The 16,644-nt window shown below is 44.4% G+C and overlaps 1 protein-coding gene across 1 annotated transcript in view; it reads right to left on the reverse strand.

The window, feature by feature from the left end:
- LOC310854144 (interleukin-1 receptor accessory protein-like 1) overlaps positions 1-16,644 on the reverse strand; it is a gene marked incomplete at its 3' end in the record, with an annotated part of 690,918 nt that overhangs the window by 55,248 nt on the left and 619,026 nt on the right. The window contains exon 7 of the mRNA XM_083758663.1: positions 12,523-12,655. Within this exon, the coding sequence (XP_083614789.1) occupies positions 12,523-12,655 (133 nt within the window). The remainder of the gene's footprint in view (positions 1-12,522; positions 12,656-16,644) is intronic.

The raw sequence follows: 16,644 nt of genomic DNA on the forward strand, positions 1-16,644 counted from the left end.
GTTGGTATTCAGACAGCCAGCAATTAACCCATTCTGAACGGGAACCCATTTTGGTGTTGGCATCATGTTATGCTTTAGCTATTGAAAAATAGCAGATCTACAAGCTCATAGCGCGCCACCAAGTGGCGCGCTACGAGCTTGTAGGTCTGCTATTTTTGAAAAATCGAAGAACGACTGACATTTCTAGAATCTGATCTCAGGTCAGAATGGGTTAATCAGACCAGTGTGTGTCCAGTGGAAACCTCGTATGAATCTGATCTCAGGTCAGAATGGGTTAATACATGAATTAATAAATACATGGGTAGAACACTCCCAAAAAATGTAGTCTCTGTGACACATTTAGGGGCCGCAATCTGCATTCAAAGATGTTCCTAGAAGCTTTGTCATTGGTCGAAAGAAAAACCCCGGTCGCAGTAACCAATCAGGAAGCAGACAGGCAAAACGACAAATGACAAAATCTTTGAATGCAGATTGCAGCCCCTATAGATGTGTCACAGAGACTTTTTGGGAGCATTCTACCCATTGCTGGCTGTCTGAAAAAAAGAAAAAAAAAGGTCATTACATTTTTGACATACTGTAGACATCATTTGGACAGCTTTAAGTAGCATGTGACGTATCAAACTAGGGGGTTTTCGTGATTGTAAATCCATTCCAAGCATTCGTTTTGCACGCAAAACACTCCTTGGCCTAAATTTGGCCATAGCCACTTGCCCAAGATGTGCCACATTTGTGATGAGGGCTATGGCCGTTTTTCAAGGAGTGTTTTTCATGTTAAACTAATGCTTGGAATGGATTCAGAATCATGAAAACCCCCTAGTTTGACATGTCACATGCTACATAAAGCATAATGAAATGCTGAAAATGTTGCCTTATATAGGTTGTCTATGGTGTGTTCACATTACATATAACTGGCATTAAGCTACTGATTTGGGGGAGTTATCATACCAAACTAGAGACAAAAAATATAAATGTTTTACGGTCACCTTGGGTGGTACCAAGTCATGAAAAGATCAGTGTTGGCCCCTGCACTAATTCTTGTTTTGCACATTTGAGCTCGCAGCCTCGCGCGCACCTCCACCCATTCTCGCACGCACACGATCTCATTTACACCGGTGACGGAAGAAGTACTCGCATGTTTAACGTCCCGAACGCCCCGGGGGTTATTTAATCCATTCAATCAGAGCGCCCGACGATTTATAGCAGCGGAAGCACATTCAGCGACAGACCGGATGCTATCCCGGATGTGGCTGGAGTAGCTTGATGTGACAACAACGGCATGGTATGATTAATTATAACGCGACTAGCGACGGGACCACGGTGGGCCGTCTAATAACACATAGTCTTTTCTTAGAATGGGACGGAACGATTTAGATCAAGAGCTATTCACGTTTTAAGATATTCAATCTCGTCGGCTAAAATGGGGGAGGCGACGACGTCCCACCGGGAAAATAACATTGAACGTTGCGCAAACAGACGCTCCCAGCGTCTAAGCGACTAAAAAGTACAATATTTGCCTCCGAGTAGAAGTTAAAGTACTGGAAATTGAAAATACTCCAGTAAAGTAAAGAATAACTCAACAATTGTATATACTTGCTATGAGTAAATGTGCTTAGTTTTACTTCACTGGCAAAATCGCATGCTTTTTCTGCACATTTGAGTTCACGAAGCTCACCTCCACTCTCTCTGTTCTCTCTCACGCGAGCCTAATTTTCACCACGCAGCACAAGAAAGCAGGGCGCTCGACGAATGCAACCAACCTACGCTATACGTGATACCCCCTGCCTCGCCAATTCCATCTGACTTACTATCTATTCATCCTCCCATCTGTGTTTCACTGTCGAGCCACCTGCCTCTCTCTCTCTCTCTTTGTCTAGCCCATTCTGAACGGAGTCGGGAAGCCATTTTGGTGTTAGCATCATGTTATGCTTTAGCTATTGAAAAACAGCAGATCTACAAGCTCGTAGCGCGCCACCGAGTGACGCGCTACGAGCTTGTAGGTCTGCTATTTTTTGAAAAATCGAAGAAGAACGACTGACATTTTTTGAATCTGATCTCAGGTCAGAATGGGTTCATCATTCAGACCAGTGTGTGTCCAGTGGAAACCTCGTATATGAATCTGATCTCAGGTCAGAATGGGCTATAGCAGAGGAACAAACAAGCTTTAGTCTTTCAGAGACACCGATGGAACCGAGCATGAACAAAGCGCCGCCCACGCTTCCGCAGCATGGCTCTGCATGGAGTCTGCCGCGCAGCCATTGGATAGGATATTTGTTTAACCCATACTGACCTGAGATCAGATTCATACGAGGTTTCCGCCGGACACACACTGGTCTGATGAACCCATTCTGACCTGAGATCAGATTCTAAAAATGTCAGTCGTTCTTCGATTTTTCAAAAAATAGCAGACCTACAAGCTCGTATCGCGCCACTCGGTGGCGCGATATGAGCTTGTAGATCTGCTATTTTTCAATAGCTAAAGCATGACATGATGCTGACACCAAAATGGGTGCCCGTACAGAATGGGTTAAGTAAAAGTATAAAAATACTGCAATATAGAAATACTCCGTTACAAGTAAAACTCCGGAATTCAAAATGCACTTGAGTAAAAGTACCAAAGTATTGGCATCAAAATGTACTTAAAGTAACAAAAGTAAAAGTATAGTCATTATGCAGATAGAATGTCCCGTTTTACATGTACATAAAACTATTTTGAAAACACCCGTTCCACAAGCTCACAATGCGTCGCAAATTCGCAACGTGACACATTGTGAGCTTGCCCATTATAGACCTGCTATTTTCAAATGGCTGAAATGTATATAGCGCTGAAGTGGTTACTGTATGTTTTGTAATAATAATCATCATCTACAAAGTAACTTAGAGCTGGGACTCGATAAAAAAAAAAAATCTAATTAATCAGAGGCTTTGCGATTAATTAATCTAGATTAATCACATTTTAATCGCATATCAATATTCAACCCGAGAACAGCGAGAAACCTTTTTTTTTTAATGTTTTTTGGTATCCCAGTGAATCAATGAGTAGTGACTACAGGATACCACTAATTTTCAACATGTTACTGTCATTAATATATACCTGTAATAATAAAAAGTCACCCCATTCTGTGTTGCCTAGAACTGGAGGTCTGAAAGAAAATTAGTAACAGTAACAAGTACATCTCAGTGACATCACAAAGCTGTACTTACTTCATATTGTTACTGTTTTTTTGTCAGACCTCCAGTTCTAGGCAACACAAAATGGGGTGACTTTTTATTATTTCCAGTTTTCAGTACTATAGAAAAGCGCCCAGTGAGAAACGTTCCGCGGTGAAAAGAAAGGTGCGATTAATTTATCTGTAGTTAATCGCGATTAAGTAACTACAAATCCCCCCACGACAGACACAGACACACAGACACACAGACACACAGACACACACACACACACACACACACACACACACACACACACACACACACACAGTCCCCTTCCTCCTCTATACGTGCTTTGCTGGGCTCTAATTGGCCTGGTGTCCTTCAGCGTGGAGCACAGCGTTACCGCGCTGACCCCAGCCATGTGTGTGAAATGCCAGGACCTCGTCTCATGCGGCTTAGACTTGACCTTTTCACTCGGGGGAGCCATTTGTCCACAACTTGTACTGCTTCTAGTCCTTTGTATAGCAGTGCAGTGGACACACATGCCTATATACTAGGTGCATGTGTGTCTATTTATCCCATTCTGACCTGAGATCAGATTCATACGAGGTTTCCGCCGGACACACACTGGTCTGATGAACCCATTCTGACCTGAGATCAGATTCTAAAAATGTCAGTCGCTCTTCGATTTTTCAAAAATAGCAGACCTACAAGCTCGTATCGCGCCACTCGGTGGCGCGATATGAGCTTGTAGATCTGCTATTTTTCAATAGCTAAAGCATAACATGATGCCGACACCAAAATGGGTGCCCGTTCAGAATGGGTTAAAATGCTGGTGTTGAACAAAAACATTTTGAATGGTTTCTCAGTACATATTGTGTATTAAATAATGTATTAAATACAAATACAACCACTAACTAAACGCCACTAACTACAATATTGTACGCCAGGTACAATATGTATCAAACAATAATGTGTGATTCAAGGTTCAAGATTGTACTTTATTGTTACATCTCGTGTACAGGTACATGCTGTAAGTCGTTCTTCGATTTTTCAAAAATAGCAGACCTACAAGCTCGTATCGCGCCACTCGGTGGCGCGATACGAGCTTGTAGATCTGCTATTTTTAAATAGCTAAAGCACGACATGATGCTGACACCAAAATGGGTTCCCGGTCAGAATGGGATAAGGAGTATACAAGAAAGAGAAAACAACGAGTAACAATAAGAAGGAGTGTAACCTACTGTATTATGTGCATGTTTTCCCTGTAGTAGCAAAGTTAGGTAAAGGTAGGTTGTTGTTATGTTCCATTACAATTATTAAAAGTTTAGAAAGGTGCAATTCGAGGCTATACTGTATATGTTCCATATATACAACACATTTAGTTTAGAAGGTGCATTTCGAGCAAATAGGATAGATAGGAGGGTGAAGGGGTGTGTGTGTGTGTGTGTGTGTGTGTGTGTGTGTGTGTGTGTGTGTGTGTGTGTGTGTGTGTGTGTGTGTGTGTGTGTGTGTGTGTGTGTGTGTGTTGGGGGTAGCATTTTCCTCTGCCCTGTTTCGCTCTGGTTCTTATCAATTCGTTCATGTATCCGATTGTTCAGGGAACAACTTTTTTTGCAGTCCGTTCCCCGCCGCTTTGAGACTGTGGAAACTTTTTCCCATGCGGTAGCATCTCAAACAGTCTGCGGGTGTGATGGCTTGAATCCTTCATAACGCCACCAGCTTTTGCCGATTGTCTCTGCTCCTCAAATCTGCACTGTGAGCTTGAACTGTAGATGGGCTATTTTTTTGCTATTTTTGAAAAAGCTTGAGCATAGCAATTATTTTCGCTCCTATGCCACCAAAATGTGGAACGCCCTACCAACAGTCATTAAGCCATGTGAATCCCTTGACTCCTTCAAAACCGCTCTCAAAGGGCACCTATACGGACGGCTGCAATTCGAAACTGGCCTCTGTAAAATCTGAATCCCCCCCACCGCCCCCCCCCCCATTTCCCCTCACTGTATATGTTTCTTTTCCCTTTTTCCTTCCTATATGATGAATTCCTGTTCTGTTCTTTAGCTACATAGAAGTGTCTATTTGTACGTCTCTAAATGTTTTGATGAATTGAACAACGTCCTGTTGTAAACAAGTGTAATGCTTAATTGGGTCGTCCACTCACAGTTAACAGTCTTTGTATTGAGTTTGTGCTTGAAATGTACTGTAATTCTGCAAACTGTTAATACATATTTCAATCAATCAATCAAGCATCTTATTAACAGGGGTCTCTTTTGGCCACTGCAAATTGTTCATATTGATTATTGGATAGTCAGTAATTGCTTTGTTTATTCCAGTATAGGCTTTGCATTGTATACTGTCTGTTGGGAAGAAACCTCACATGTTCATATGTTGTTTTTCAGGAGTTCAATTCAAAACACTTCCCCACTTTCTAATTTAACTGATTTCTAATTAGTAAACCCATTCTGACCGGGCACCCATTTTGGTGTTGGCATCATGTCGTGCTTTAGCTATTTAAAAATAGCAGATCTACAAGCTCATATCGCGCCACCGAGTGGCGCGATATGAGCTTGTAGGTCTGCTATTTTTGAAAAAAATCGAAGAACGACTGACATTTTTAGAATCTGATCTCAGGTCAGAATGGGTTCGTCAGACCAGCGTGTGTCCAGTGGAAACCTCGTATGAATCTGATCTCAGGTCAGAATGGGTTAAACTATCTGTCCTTTCAAGATGGGGAGTGAGTGACACAGGCGTTGTTGTCGCCTGGATCAGCGAACAGCCGTACTCCAGGTCTGCTCATGAGGGGTTACGGGATGCGTAAGACATAAAAAAAAAAAGCTCAATCCAGGTCTAGTTGCCCAGCGGGCGTGTGCACGAAACCAGAACGCGTGCAACAATTTCGTGGGGATGCACCCGTGGAAATCCACTCGTGCATTCACCCCTCAACTTCTCCAAAATAAACGCCCGCCCCTCGTTGAAAAGGAATTACGACGCGCGTCAGTCTGAAGAGGCCTCAACACAGACGGACACTTCCCCACCACTGTAACTTAATTCTATAAAACAGGACCAACACCCACTGTAACTTAATTCTAACACAGACTAGCACTTCCCCGCTGTGAGCTTGCTGCTAATCATTGCAGTTTGTAGACTCTGCGGGGTGTTCCTAATTCATCAGACGTGTCTCCCCGTGGCAGCTCTTAAAAAGGGACCGCCTGGCAGCACTTTGAGATGGCCTTTTCCAAAGACTTCAAACGGGTCGTTGGTGCCGGGTGGAAACCTTGTATGTCCAAAACCCTGTTCCTTTATTAATTATTGTTAAAACTGTGGATACTTTTGTGCGACACTCTTGTATGGGACATTCTATTTACGACATACACAGTTAAAATATAGGAGTACGAGCAACAAAGTGCTTCTGCTTTTTGTGTTTTTTGAAGATTTCACGCAAGTTTTTCGTTTTTTCGTTGTTTCAACGCAGTGGCCTTGGTGCGTCCTTTGCAGGACGAGGCTGGGGTGTCGGACAGCACTAGGCTGCGGAACTCCGACTGTTGGTCCTGTTGGTCAGCAGACCTGTTGGTCGGCGGAGGCGGGCCTGTGGGCAGGCGGGCCTGTTGGGGTCGTGGAGCCGAACGTCCTCGACCCTTGGCTGTCCGCTCGGCGCGGCTCATGGTTAGTGCACGACGACGTCAGTAGAGGCGGTCGATCTTTCTCCCCCCCCGGTCGACCGTGGCGTCCCTGCCAGTCACTCTGGGTATCTGGCGTCCTTGTTGAGTTCGTGGAAGGGCGTAAGGTGGTCGCCGGGGCACACTCCGCAGGGGCTGTGAGGTGGAGGTGAGTAGGTGAGGCTGCAATCCTTATCCAGGTGGCTCCTGCCGCACTTGTAGCAGCCTCTGTTCGTCTTCAGCCACTCTTCCTTCTGCACCTTGGTCATCTTCCGGAGGACCTGGCACGCGCCGGTGTAGTGGCGGTCCGTGTCGCAGACCGGACAGAACTTGTTGTTGTTGTCTTTGGCCGCGTTGAGGCGGCGAGTCACGGTCGCCGGTTTGTCGGGCGCTCGCGGCTGGCCGCGGTCCCTCCCCCCGCCACCTCGATCGCCCCTCCCCATCCACCTCGGTCGCCCCTCCCCCCGTCACGTCGCTGAGGCGACTGACCGCGGTCGCGGGGCGGATGGTGCCGTTGCGGCGGGGGGTTAGGGGGGCGCGGGTGCTGGTACCCGTTGTCGTCCGATTTCCGGGACGACGGTAAGGCGGGGGGGAACAGTCGCCATGTGTACGCGGATTCCTGCAGAAGCCTGCAGAGGTCAGCGATGAAGACGGGTCGGTCCCCCTGTTTGCCGACTATCACAGCCACCCTGCTGTCCCAGGCGACCTGTATTCTCATCTGCAGTCTGTCGACGGCCAGGGAGGCGACGGGGTTCGCCCGGATGCTAGTGTCGCGGCGTAGGTCCCAGAGCCTGCTGTCCAGTTCGTCGAGGAGGCCGACGAGGAGCTCGAGGTCGTCGGCGTCCGTGGGCGCTGGGAGCTCCTCGATGCGTCCGACGAGGACGTCGACTCGGTCCGGGCCGTCGTAGCGGTGATCGGGCTTCCTCATGGCGTCCGCGAACGCCGCGTTCGACCCGGTGTCGTCGATCTCGTTTTGGACGCACGCGCGGGCCTCGCCCGCGGCGTACAGCAGCAGGTATTGGCACTGTTGATCGTCGGAGTACCTCATATCGTCGCCGGAGCGTCGGTAGGACCTGGGATTGGTGCCGTCGAATTTCTCGAGGATGACGGCCTCATTGTTGACCCAATGCTGATAGGCTGGGCCGGCCGTGGTCCGTCCAAACGCTCCCGCGGTCCGCGGCAGGGCCGCTGTGGCAGTACGGGTCTTGGTCCGACGGCCGTGCGTCGTAGGCGTCGTCGGGTCGGTGAGCGGTGCCCCTGCGGTGTGCTGCAGAGGGCCGTGGGTGGCCGCGATGCGGCGGGTCTGCCGGTTGCTCGCTGCCGTATGGCGGGTCCATATGGTGGCCACTGGCGGATCCGCCGTGGCGGTTGGCGTCTGGGGGCGCGCTGGCAGGCGGTCCATGGTCCGAGGGCGGAGCCGGGGCCTGACGGGCGCCGCCTGGGGGCCCGTCGACGGGCGGCCCGGCCTCCGGCCCGGGCTGAGCCGGGGGTCCCGCCGCGCCTGCGTGGGCCCTGATGGCCGCGATGGCCTCCGCGTGGCGCCTGTCCTGAGCCGCCGTAGTTTCCTCGTGGCGCTGTTCTAGGGCCGCCATTAGCTCAGCGTGGCGCTGGTCTTGGGCGGCGGCCCGGGCTCGCGCGGCTCGGGCGGCCTGAGCGGCCGTCTCGGCTCGAACGGCGGTTAGGAACTCGGAGCTCTTCCGCCTGGGCCATGATGAAAGCTACTGTCTGGACTGTATGTAGACAGAGATCTCTCTCCTTGAGTGTAGAACCGGCGGTCGGTAGCAGGTCCTTGATATAGTATCCGAGGTCTGCTACGTGATCTAGGTCCGTCTTAGCTTAATCAAATAAATTAAAAACAAAGTCATTAAAATGTTGACATATTATTATTATTATTATTATATTGCTTATAGCAGCTTTAAATGCACTCATAAAGAGCTTCCATGCTACCGCAAAGCATGTATATCTGTTTGCATTATTAAACAAGCTTATGAAACATTCATGTGCATTGTGACATGTGTACAGCTGAGCAAAGCCATGTAATGGTTTGCTGTCAAGTCTGTCGATAAAGGTAGTAGGGAGCTTTGTAATCTAATTAAATAGGTCTATTAACCCATTCTGACCGGGCACCCATTTTGGTGTTGGCATCATGTTATGCTTTAGCTATTGAAAATTAGCAGATCTACAAGCTCATATCGCGCCACCGAGTGGCGCGATACGAGCTTGTAGGTCTGCTATTTTTGAAAAAAATCGAAGAACGACTGACATTTTTAGAATCTGATCTCAGGTCAGAATGGGTTCGTCAGACCAGCGTGTGTCCAGCGGAAACATCGTATGAATCTGATCTCAGGTCAGAATGGGTTAATGTGGGTTTCAATGCCTTCACAAATTCACTCAATTGATTTTGCGGGATCTTGACCTTATTGCAAAACTGTATCTGAAGTACATAAACGGTTGTCAGGTTGCCTGCAAAAATGCGCTGTTCTGACAATATCAGAACAAAACCTAAATTAACACTGACGATCCTTATAAATCACAGGAAAACAGAATGATACAAAGTGCACACATGGGTTCTCAATTTCAAGTTAACATACAAAGCTACAGGGTCAGCACTTCATATGTATGGAGAAGTATACAGGCTTTAACCCATTCTGACCTGAGATCAGATTCTGTAAACGTCTTCTACATCCTGACAGTTTTCTGAAAAAGCTATGTTTCTATGTCAGTCGTTCTTCGATTTTTCAAAAATAGCAGACCTACAAGCTCGTATCGCGCCACTCGGTGGCGCGATATGAGCTTGTAGATCTGCTATTTTGCAATAGCTAAAGCATAACATGATGCTAACACCAAAATGGGTGCCCGGTCAGAATGGGTTAAATTCCTGGGCATACATATCACAGACACATTCACATGGTCACTCAACAACGAGTACATCCTCAAGAAGGCGCAGCAGCGACTGTACTTTCTGAGGCGCCTTAAAAAAATTGGCTTAAGTACCCAAAAGGACTTTTATCGCTGTATAATTGAAAGTGTCTTAACTGGCTGTATCACAGTGTGGTACGGTAACACGACCGCTCAGGATTGCAATAGGTTGCAGAGGACCATTAAAACAGCAGCTAAAATCATCGGCACTACAGAATTACCCAGTCTCCATAACATCTACACCACTCGCTGTATGAAAAAAAGCCCATAACATCATGGAAGACACCAGCCACCCCGCAAATACCCTGTTCAAACTACTACTCTTCCAAAAAACGCTACCAGAGCATCAAATCTCGTACCACCCGTCTCAGTAACAGTTTTTACCCCCAGGCAGTCAGGCTGCTGAACAGCTGACCTTGAACTGTATTGCACTTCACTTCACTTGCACTTTTCTTTTCCTGTTTTTTTTTTCTTTTCTTGCACTATAGATGTTTGTTTATGTCCTGTGTGTATGTATGACTGTGAGTGCTCTGAGCAAAACAATTTTCATTGTATGTATACTCTGTATCTATACAAATGACAAATAAACCTGAACCTGAACATGAACCTGCAGATTTCCAGTGACTATATATAAAGAGCATCATAGATATACGGAAGCAATTAAGTCAGACCACATCAAATACATCTATGGTCGTCTTGATCCAAGGCTACAGACCTGTAAGTGGTGAAAAAGTTAAAGGTTTTATGACATTCATTTTCATTTCTTTTTCTTTTTCTTTTTTCTTTTAGGTTTTATGACCTCAATTACACCCAAAAAACCTGAACTTTGAACATTCAGTGGATTTTCTGTGGTCTGAAGTTTTCTTTGGGTTTTTTTGGGCCTTTTGAGCTACAATGAAAACAGGCAACACAGTGAAACAGTGACATCTGCTGGCAAATCCCATTGACATATATGGGATTTGCAGTAAGTGATGTCACTAACTGCCGGCAAATCAGAGCACCTGTTTGAGCCAGAAAACCCCAGATCACAGAAAATCTACTGAATGTTAAAAGTTCATGTTTTTTTGGGTGCAATTGAGATTAGAAAACCTAAAAAAAACAAGAACAATTCCAAAACCTTTTTTTTAATGTCACAATCCCTTTAAAGTATCAATAATCAAGAAATCTGGAATTAAAAATGTACTATAGTAAAAGTACAAAAGTATTGGTATCAAAATGTACTTAAAGTACCAGAAGTGTAGAAAGTGCTCATTATGCAGAATGTCCCTTCAAGTTTTCAAATGTATAACATCTGCTGTAGATCTGCTATTTTCAAATGTATAACATCTGCTGTAGATCTGCTATTTTCAAATGTATAACATCTGCTGTAGATCTGCTATTTTCAAATGTATGACATCTGCTGTAGACCTGCCATTTTCAAATGTATAACATCTGCTGTAGATCTGCTATTTTCAAATGTATAACATCTGCTGTAGATCTGCTATTTTCAAATGTATAACATCTGCTGTAGATCTGCTATTTTCAAATGTATAACATCTGCTGTAGATCTGCTATTTTCAAATGTATAACATCTGCTGTAGATCTGCCATTTTCAAATGCATAACATCTGCTGTAGATCTGCTATTTTCAAATGTATGACATCTGCTGTAGATCTGCCATTTTCAAATGTATAACATCTGCTGTAGATCTGCTATTTTTAAATGTATAACATCTGCTGTAGATCTGCCATTTTCAAATGTATAACATCTGCTGTAGATCTGCTATTTTCAAATGTATAACATCTGCTGTAGATCTGCCATTTTCAAATGTATAACATCTGCTGTAGATCTGCTATTTTCAAATGTATAACATCTGCTGTAGATCTGCTATTTTCAAATGTATAACATCTGCTGTAGATCTGCTATTTTCAAATGTATAACATCTGCTGTAGATCTGCTATTTTCAAATGTATAACATCTGCTGTAGATCTGCTATTTTCAAATGGCCAAAATGTATAGGGCTGAAGTGGTTACCGTATATTTCATAAGTACAGTATATAATACCACCTTTACAAATAAAGGAACTAGTAACTAAAGCTGTCAAATAAATGTAGTGGAGTAAAAGTTCAATATTTGGATCCAAGATGTAACGGAGTAAAAGTATTGGAAATTGGAAATACTCAAGTACATTTGATTTAGTTACTTTACACCAGTGGTTCTCAACCAGCGGTCCGGGGACCACCAGTGGTCCTTGGGGCGGGTCCAGGTGGTCCCCAGCTAAATGATGGGGAGTTGGTGTGACTCAATAAAGAAAATAGACCTTTCTTTATAAACCTTTAACTCTTGAGAGCATAAAATGAAACCAAATTAATGGACCCGTACGGGTCCATTTGGTTTCATTTTAACGCTCTCAAGAGTAAAATTATTGTTAAACGCATTCTGAACGGGAACCCATTTTGGTGTTAGCATCATGTTATGCTTTAGCTATTGAAAAATAGCAGATCTACAAGCTCATAGCGCGCCACCGAGTGGCGCGCTACGAGCTTGTAGGTCTGCTATTTTTGAAAAATCGAATAGCGACTGACATAGAAGACATTTTTTTAATCTGATCTCAGGTCAGAATGGGTTAAACATCTGCATTACTTAATTTACAAGAAGTTCACGCAATTAGAGAATGTAGAAGAAAGTGAGACGAGAAGGTTTTGGGTCGGAGAGAGGCTAAATGTCATGAAATGGTGGTCCGTGGGCTCAAATGCCCCAATACATAATAAAATAATAATAAACAAAGACCACAGCTGAATGTAATTATCGCCAGGCCTTACTTGATGTCGCTCTCCTGGACCCGCTCCTCGTCGAGGTCCTCGATGAACTTCTCTCCTTTCATCCAGTAGATCAGTGGACTGACGTCTCCGCTGTACCCAAAGAACGCTCTGCAGGTCAGGTTGAGGGGACTGCCTGTGTGGGAGACACAGGACACACTGTTAACCAATTCTGACCTGAGATCAGATTCATACGAGGTTTTCCGCCGGACACACACTGGTCTGATGAACCCATTCTGACCTGAGATCAGATTCTAAAAATATCAGTCGTTGTTTGATTTTTTTCAAAAATAGCAGACCTACAAGCTCGTATCGCGCCACTCGGTGGCGCGATATGAGCTTGTAGATCTGCTATTTTTCAATAGGTAAAGCATAACATGATGCCGACACCAAAATGGGTGCCCGGTCAGAATGGGTTAACATAATAATAATAAACACAATACACTGTCTTCATGAAGCGCATTTTCGAAAGCTAAGATAACAAAATGAAACCAAAACGTACAGTATACAGTAAATACACATATAGGGCTGTGGCATTTACAAATTTAAGTCGGCGATTAATTGTCACAAATAATTGAGTTTAACAACTTCATTGTGGGTTTTTTTTTTTGCATTGGAACATTGGAACGTTACAATTTGTATTTCTGTTTGCCTTTTAGGCTTCGTAATGACAAATTGCACAGGACAGACATGACTAATAACTTATAATAATAAGAAATCACGGATACATTTAATCATTTTTTATTTCCAAAAAAATAAAATAATGGGGAAATAAAATGACAAAATAGCTGAAATAGTTGATCTACAAGCTCACGTTGTGTTGTCTATCTTGTAGATCTGCTATTTCTGCCATTTTTGAAAAATGTTTGTAAATTGTATGGACATTTCTCAACATGGAAACGATTGACAATGATGCAAAAATAATTGTGACTATCTAGAACAAGTAAGACGCGCAAACGCGGGAAGCGAACGCAGCTCGTAAATTGCAATAACAACAATTAGTGTGTGTGTGTGTGTGTGTGCGCTACAGCTGCGCCCTCTGGTGGCGGGCGGGTGGTGTCACAGCGGGACAGACACACAGACAGACAGACAGACAGACACACACAGACATGATCTGCAGGGTCTCATAGTTAGTGCTCATTGCGTTCGCAATAATTGTGATTAGACCTAGCCTGGGTGCCCTCCCGGGCTGCAAAAGCAAAGCCAGATCAACCCTGGTGAATCTGGTGGTAACCCATTATGGGGGCGTGATTGCCATAACAACCTGGCGGCCGTACGAATCCCAGAATCTGCCTGCATCAGCGAACAAACAAAATAACCTCAGTGGGGCCAAGTAACTCTGAAATGATCTTGTAATACTGTAGCGCTCCACTGGAGGGAGCCATGGGACATCCAGTGGAGCAGTGTTGTTTTCGTCGACTAAAACTAAGACGAAAAATGTACGTCGACTACCTATTTTCACTGACAAAAACAAATGGAAACTAAATGAAAACTAAGCTACGATGACTAAAACTAAGACTAAATATACTGACAATTTCGTCGACAAATAAAAACTAGACTAAAATGTTAGGAAGGGACTAGTGGACAAGAGATCCAGTATAAGTCATTTTACACTCGGTTGCATGCTGAAAATAGCCAATCTACAAGCTCACAAGCTTGTGAGCTTGTAGATCGGCTATTTGTAAAAACACTCATTACGACGGCATCAAGACCCGCCAAAATACATTTTAGTCGACTAAATCAACTGTAGATTTAGTCGACTAAAATCTTATGACATTTAGTCGACTAAAACTAGACAAACACTAAGACATTCCAGGTGACTAAAATGTGACTAAAACTAAAGTTTCAGTCCAAAGACTATGACTAAACTAAAATAGAAATTTGCTGCCAAAAAAAACACTGCAGTGGAGAGTGCTACACAAGATCATTTCTTAGTAGACCTTTGCCACGTCCAGAACCACCACACAAACTCACACTATAACAAAAACAGACTCGAAAAAATTATTATTATTATTAGACCAGGGGAGTGAATTTGTTTTCGTGTTTTCTTCCACCACAAACACGGTCGAATGCAGCAAAAAAAAAAAAAAAATGCATACCAAAAATCAATAAAAAAAAACACCTTTTCACCTCTCTCTCTCTCTCTGTGTCTCTGTCTCTCTCTATCTCCTTTCTCTCAGGTGGAGCGAAGGGAACAGGCGATGTTATGAGGTTGTGTGTGATCAAGTGCAGAGTCGATTTGATGCCACAGCAAGCACTGACCCCAAACAAAACCCATACACCCCGGCCTTCTCTCTAACTCCGTCCAATTTATGTCTGGAGACTCTCTGCGCTTTGAGCTTTATATCCTTCAAATACAGGTTATTTTTGTTTGTTTTGTTTTGTTTGTTTTACCTGTTTTTGGACATTTACAGGACCATGACTGAGAGTTATATAGCGGCCCTTGAAATATAAGGTTTGAGAAGCACCGATTTACTGATAGTAATAATAAGAGCGTCATATAGAGTCTCTTTCTATAATATGTATACATTTGAAGGCGCTCAAGGAAGGCAGCGCTTGGAACTCCAGGGATTTAAACCATTCTGACCTGAGATCAGATTCATACGAGGTTTCCAATGGACACACACTGGTCTGATGAACCCATTCTGACCTGAGATCAGATTCTAAAAAAATGTCAGTCGTTCTTCGATTTTGTCAAAAATAGCAGACCTACAAGCTCGTATCGCGACACTCGGTGGCGCGATATGAGCTTGTAGATCTGCTATTTTTCAATAGCTAAAGCATAACATGATGCCGACACCAAAATGGGTGCCCGTTCAGAATGGGTTAAGCATGAGCCTTGCTGAGCACCATTTCTCCAGAGGTGCCCTAGCTCTAAAAACCTGCCGTGGCCTTTGGAAAATCCACACTCTGCCTCTCAATGCCCCCCTCCGCCACTCAGTGGTTATAAAAGTACAGTATATTCGCTCAAGTACTGTATGTACTGTACACTTTCAAGGCATATTTCGCTGCCGCCATCTCTATCTCACTGTCTACTGTACAGCCAAAATGTGCAGTTGTATTTAAGTCAATTCAACGGAGCTTTACTGGTCACCGTCATAGGCGGCCTCGCAGTGATCGCCCCACCCCGGGGGCCCGCTGTCATCTCGTTACACCGCTGCTACATTTTGGTATTCCTTTTAGTGTTTTAAACATTGTTATAATTTTTTTTTTTTTTTTTTTTTTTTATCCCACGATTTTGTAACCCATTTTTCACCCCTGTGTCAATCATCTAATGTGATCCTGGGCTCTACACACCCTCCGCCAACCTAGTCCCCATATATGGGGGACAAGGGGAGAGCAACGGACTTGAACTCATGCTTCCTTCATGCCTGAGTGTCCAGGTTGCTCCTTTACACCTGACAGGGGGGGAGTTTCCCTGGTTGGACGTAGCGCGTGGAAGGAACACGTTATTCCAACCAGTTCCTTTCCCCTCCATCAGGCGCCCCGGCTGGCCAGGGGGAGGCAGTATAGAGACCAGGATTACTGCATGTTTTTTTGTGAGGGTACCTACCCTATAGGGGACACGGGGAGAACATGCAGACTCCACACAGAAAGGCCCTTTCGCCAAACCCCGCCTTCGGGTTATAATTTAGCTATTGAAAAATAGCAGATCTACAAGCTCGTAGCGCGCCACCGAGTGGCGCGCTACGAGCTTGTAGGTCTGCTGATTTTTGAAAAAACGTGAAAATGTGGCACAAATCTTTGAATATATATTCCTTCATAGGGAACGTTTTTAACTCAAATCTTTGCGCCTGGAGGGTCCCTGCCAGGAACAACATATTTTCAGATGGGGCTCGGCGGCCAAATACATAATAATTCTGGGGGTCCTTAATTGACATGAAATCTTGAGCACCACTGATATAAAAACATGAGTTTTTTTCTGAAAATTGTCATTATTTAGAAGACATTTTTAAAATGCATTCTAAATTTCAGGTCAAAACGGTTTGGTTACTTAGTACTTTCCCCACCACTGTCTGCACTACCGTGGAGAGCAGCGTACACACTGTGCAGCAACAATGGTTTCCATGGTGAAGACGTAGGCCGCACGGTGTATCATCATTATCATCACTGACATTTTACACA

The sequence above is a fragment of the Protomyctophum parallelum genome, assembly GCF_964188405.1.
Source record: "Protomyctophum parallelum genome assembly, chromosome: 23".
NCBI classification, from domain to species: domain Eukaryota; kingdom Metazoa; phylum Chordata; class Actinopteri; order Myctophiformes; family Myctophidae; genus Protomyctophum; species Protomyctophum parallelum.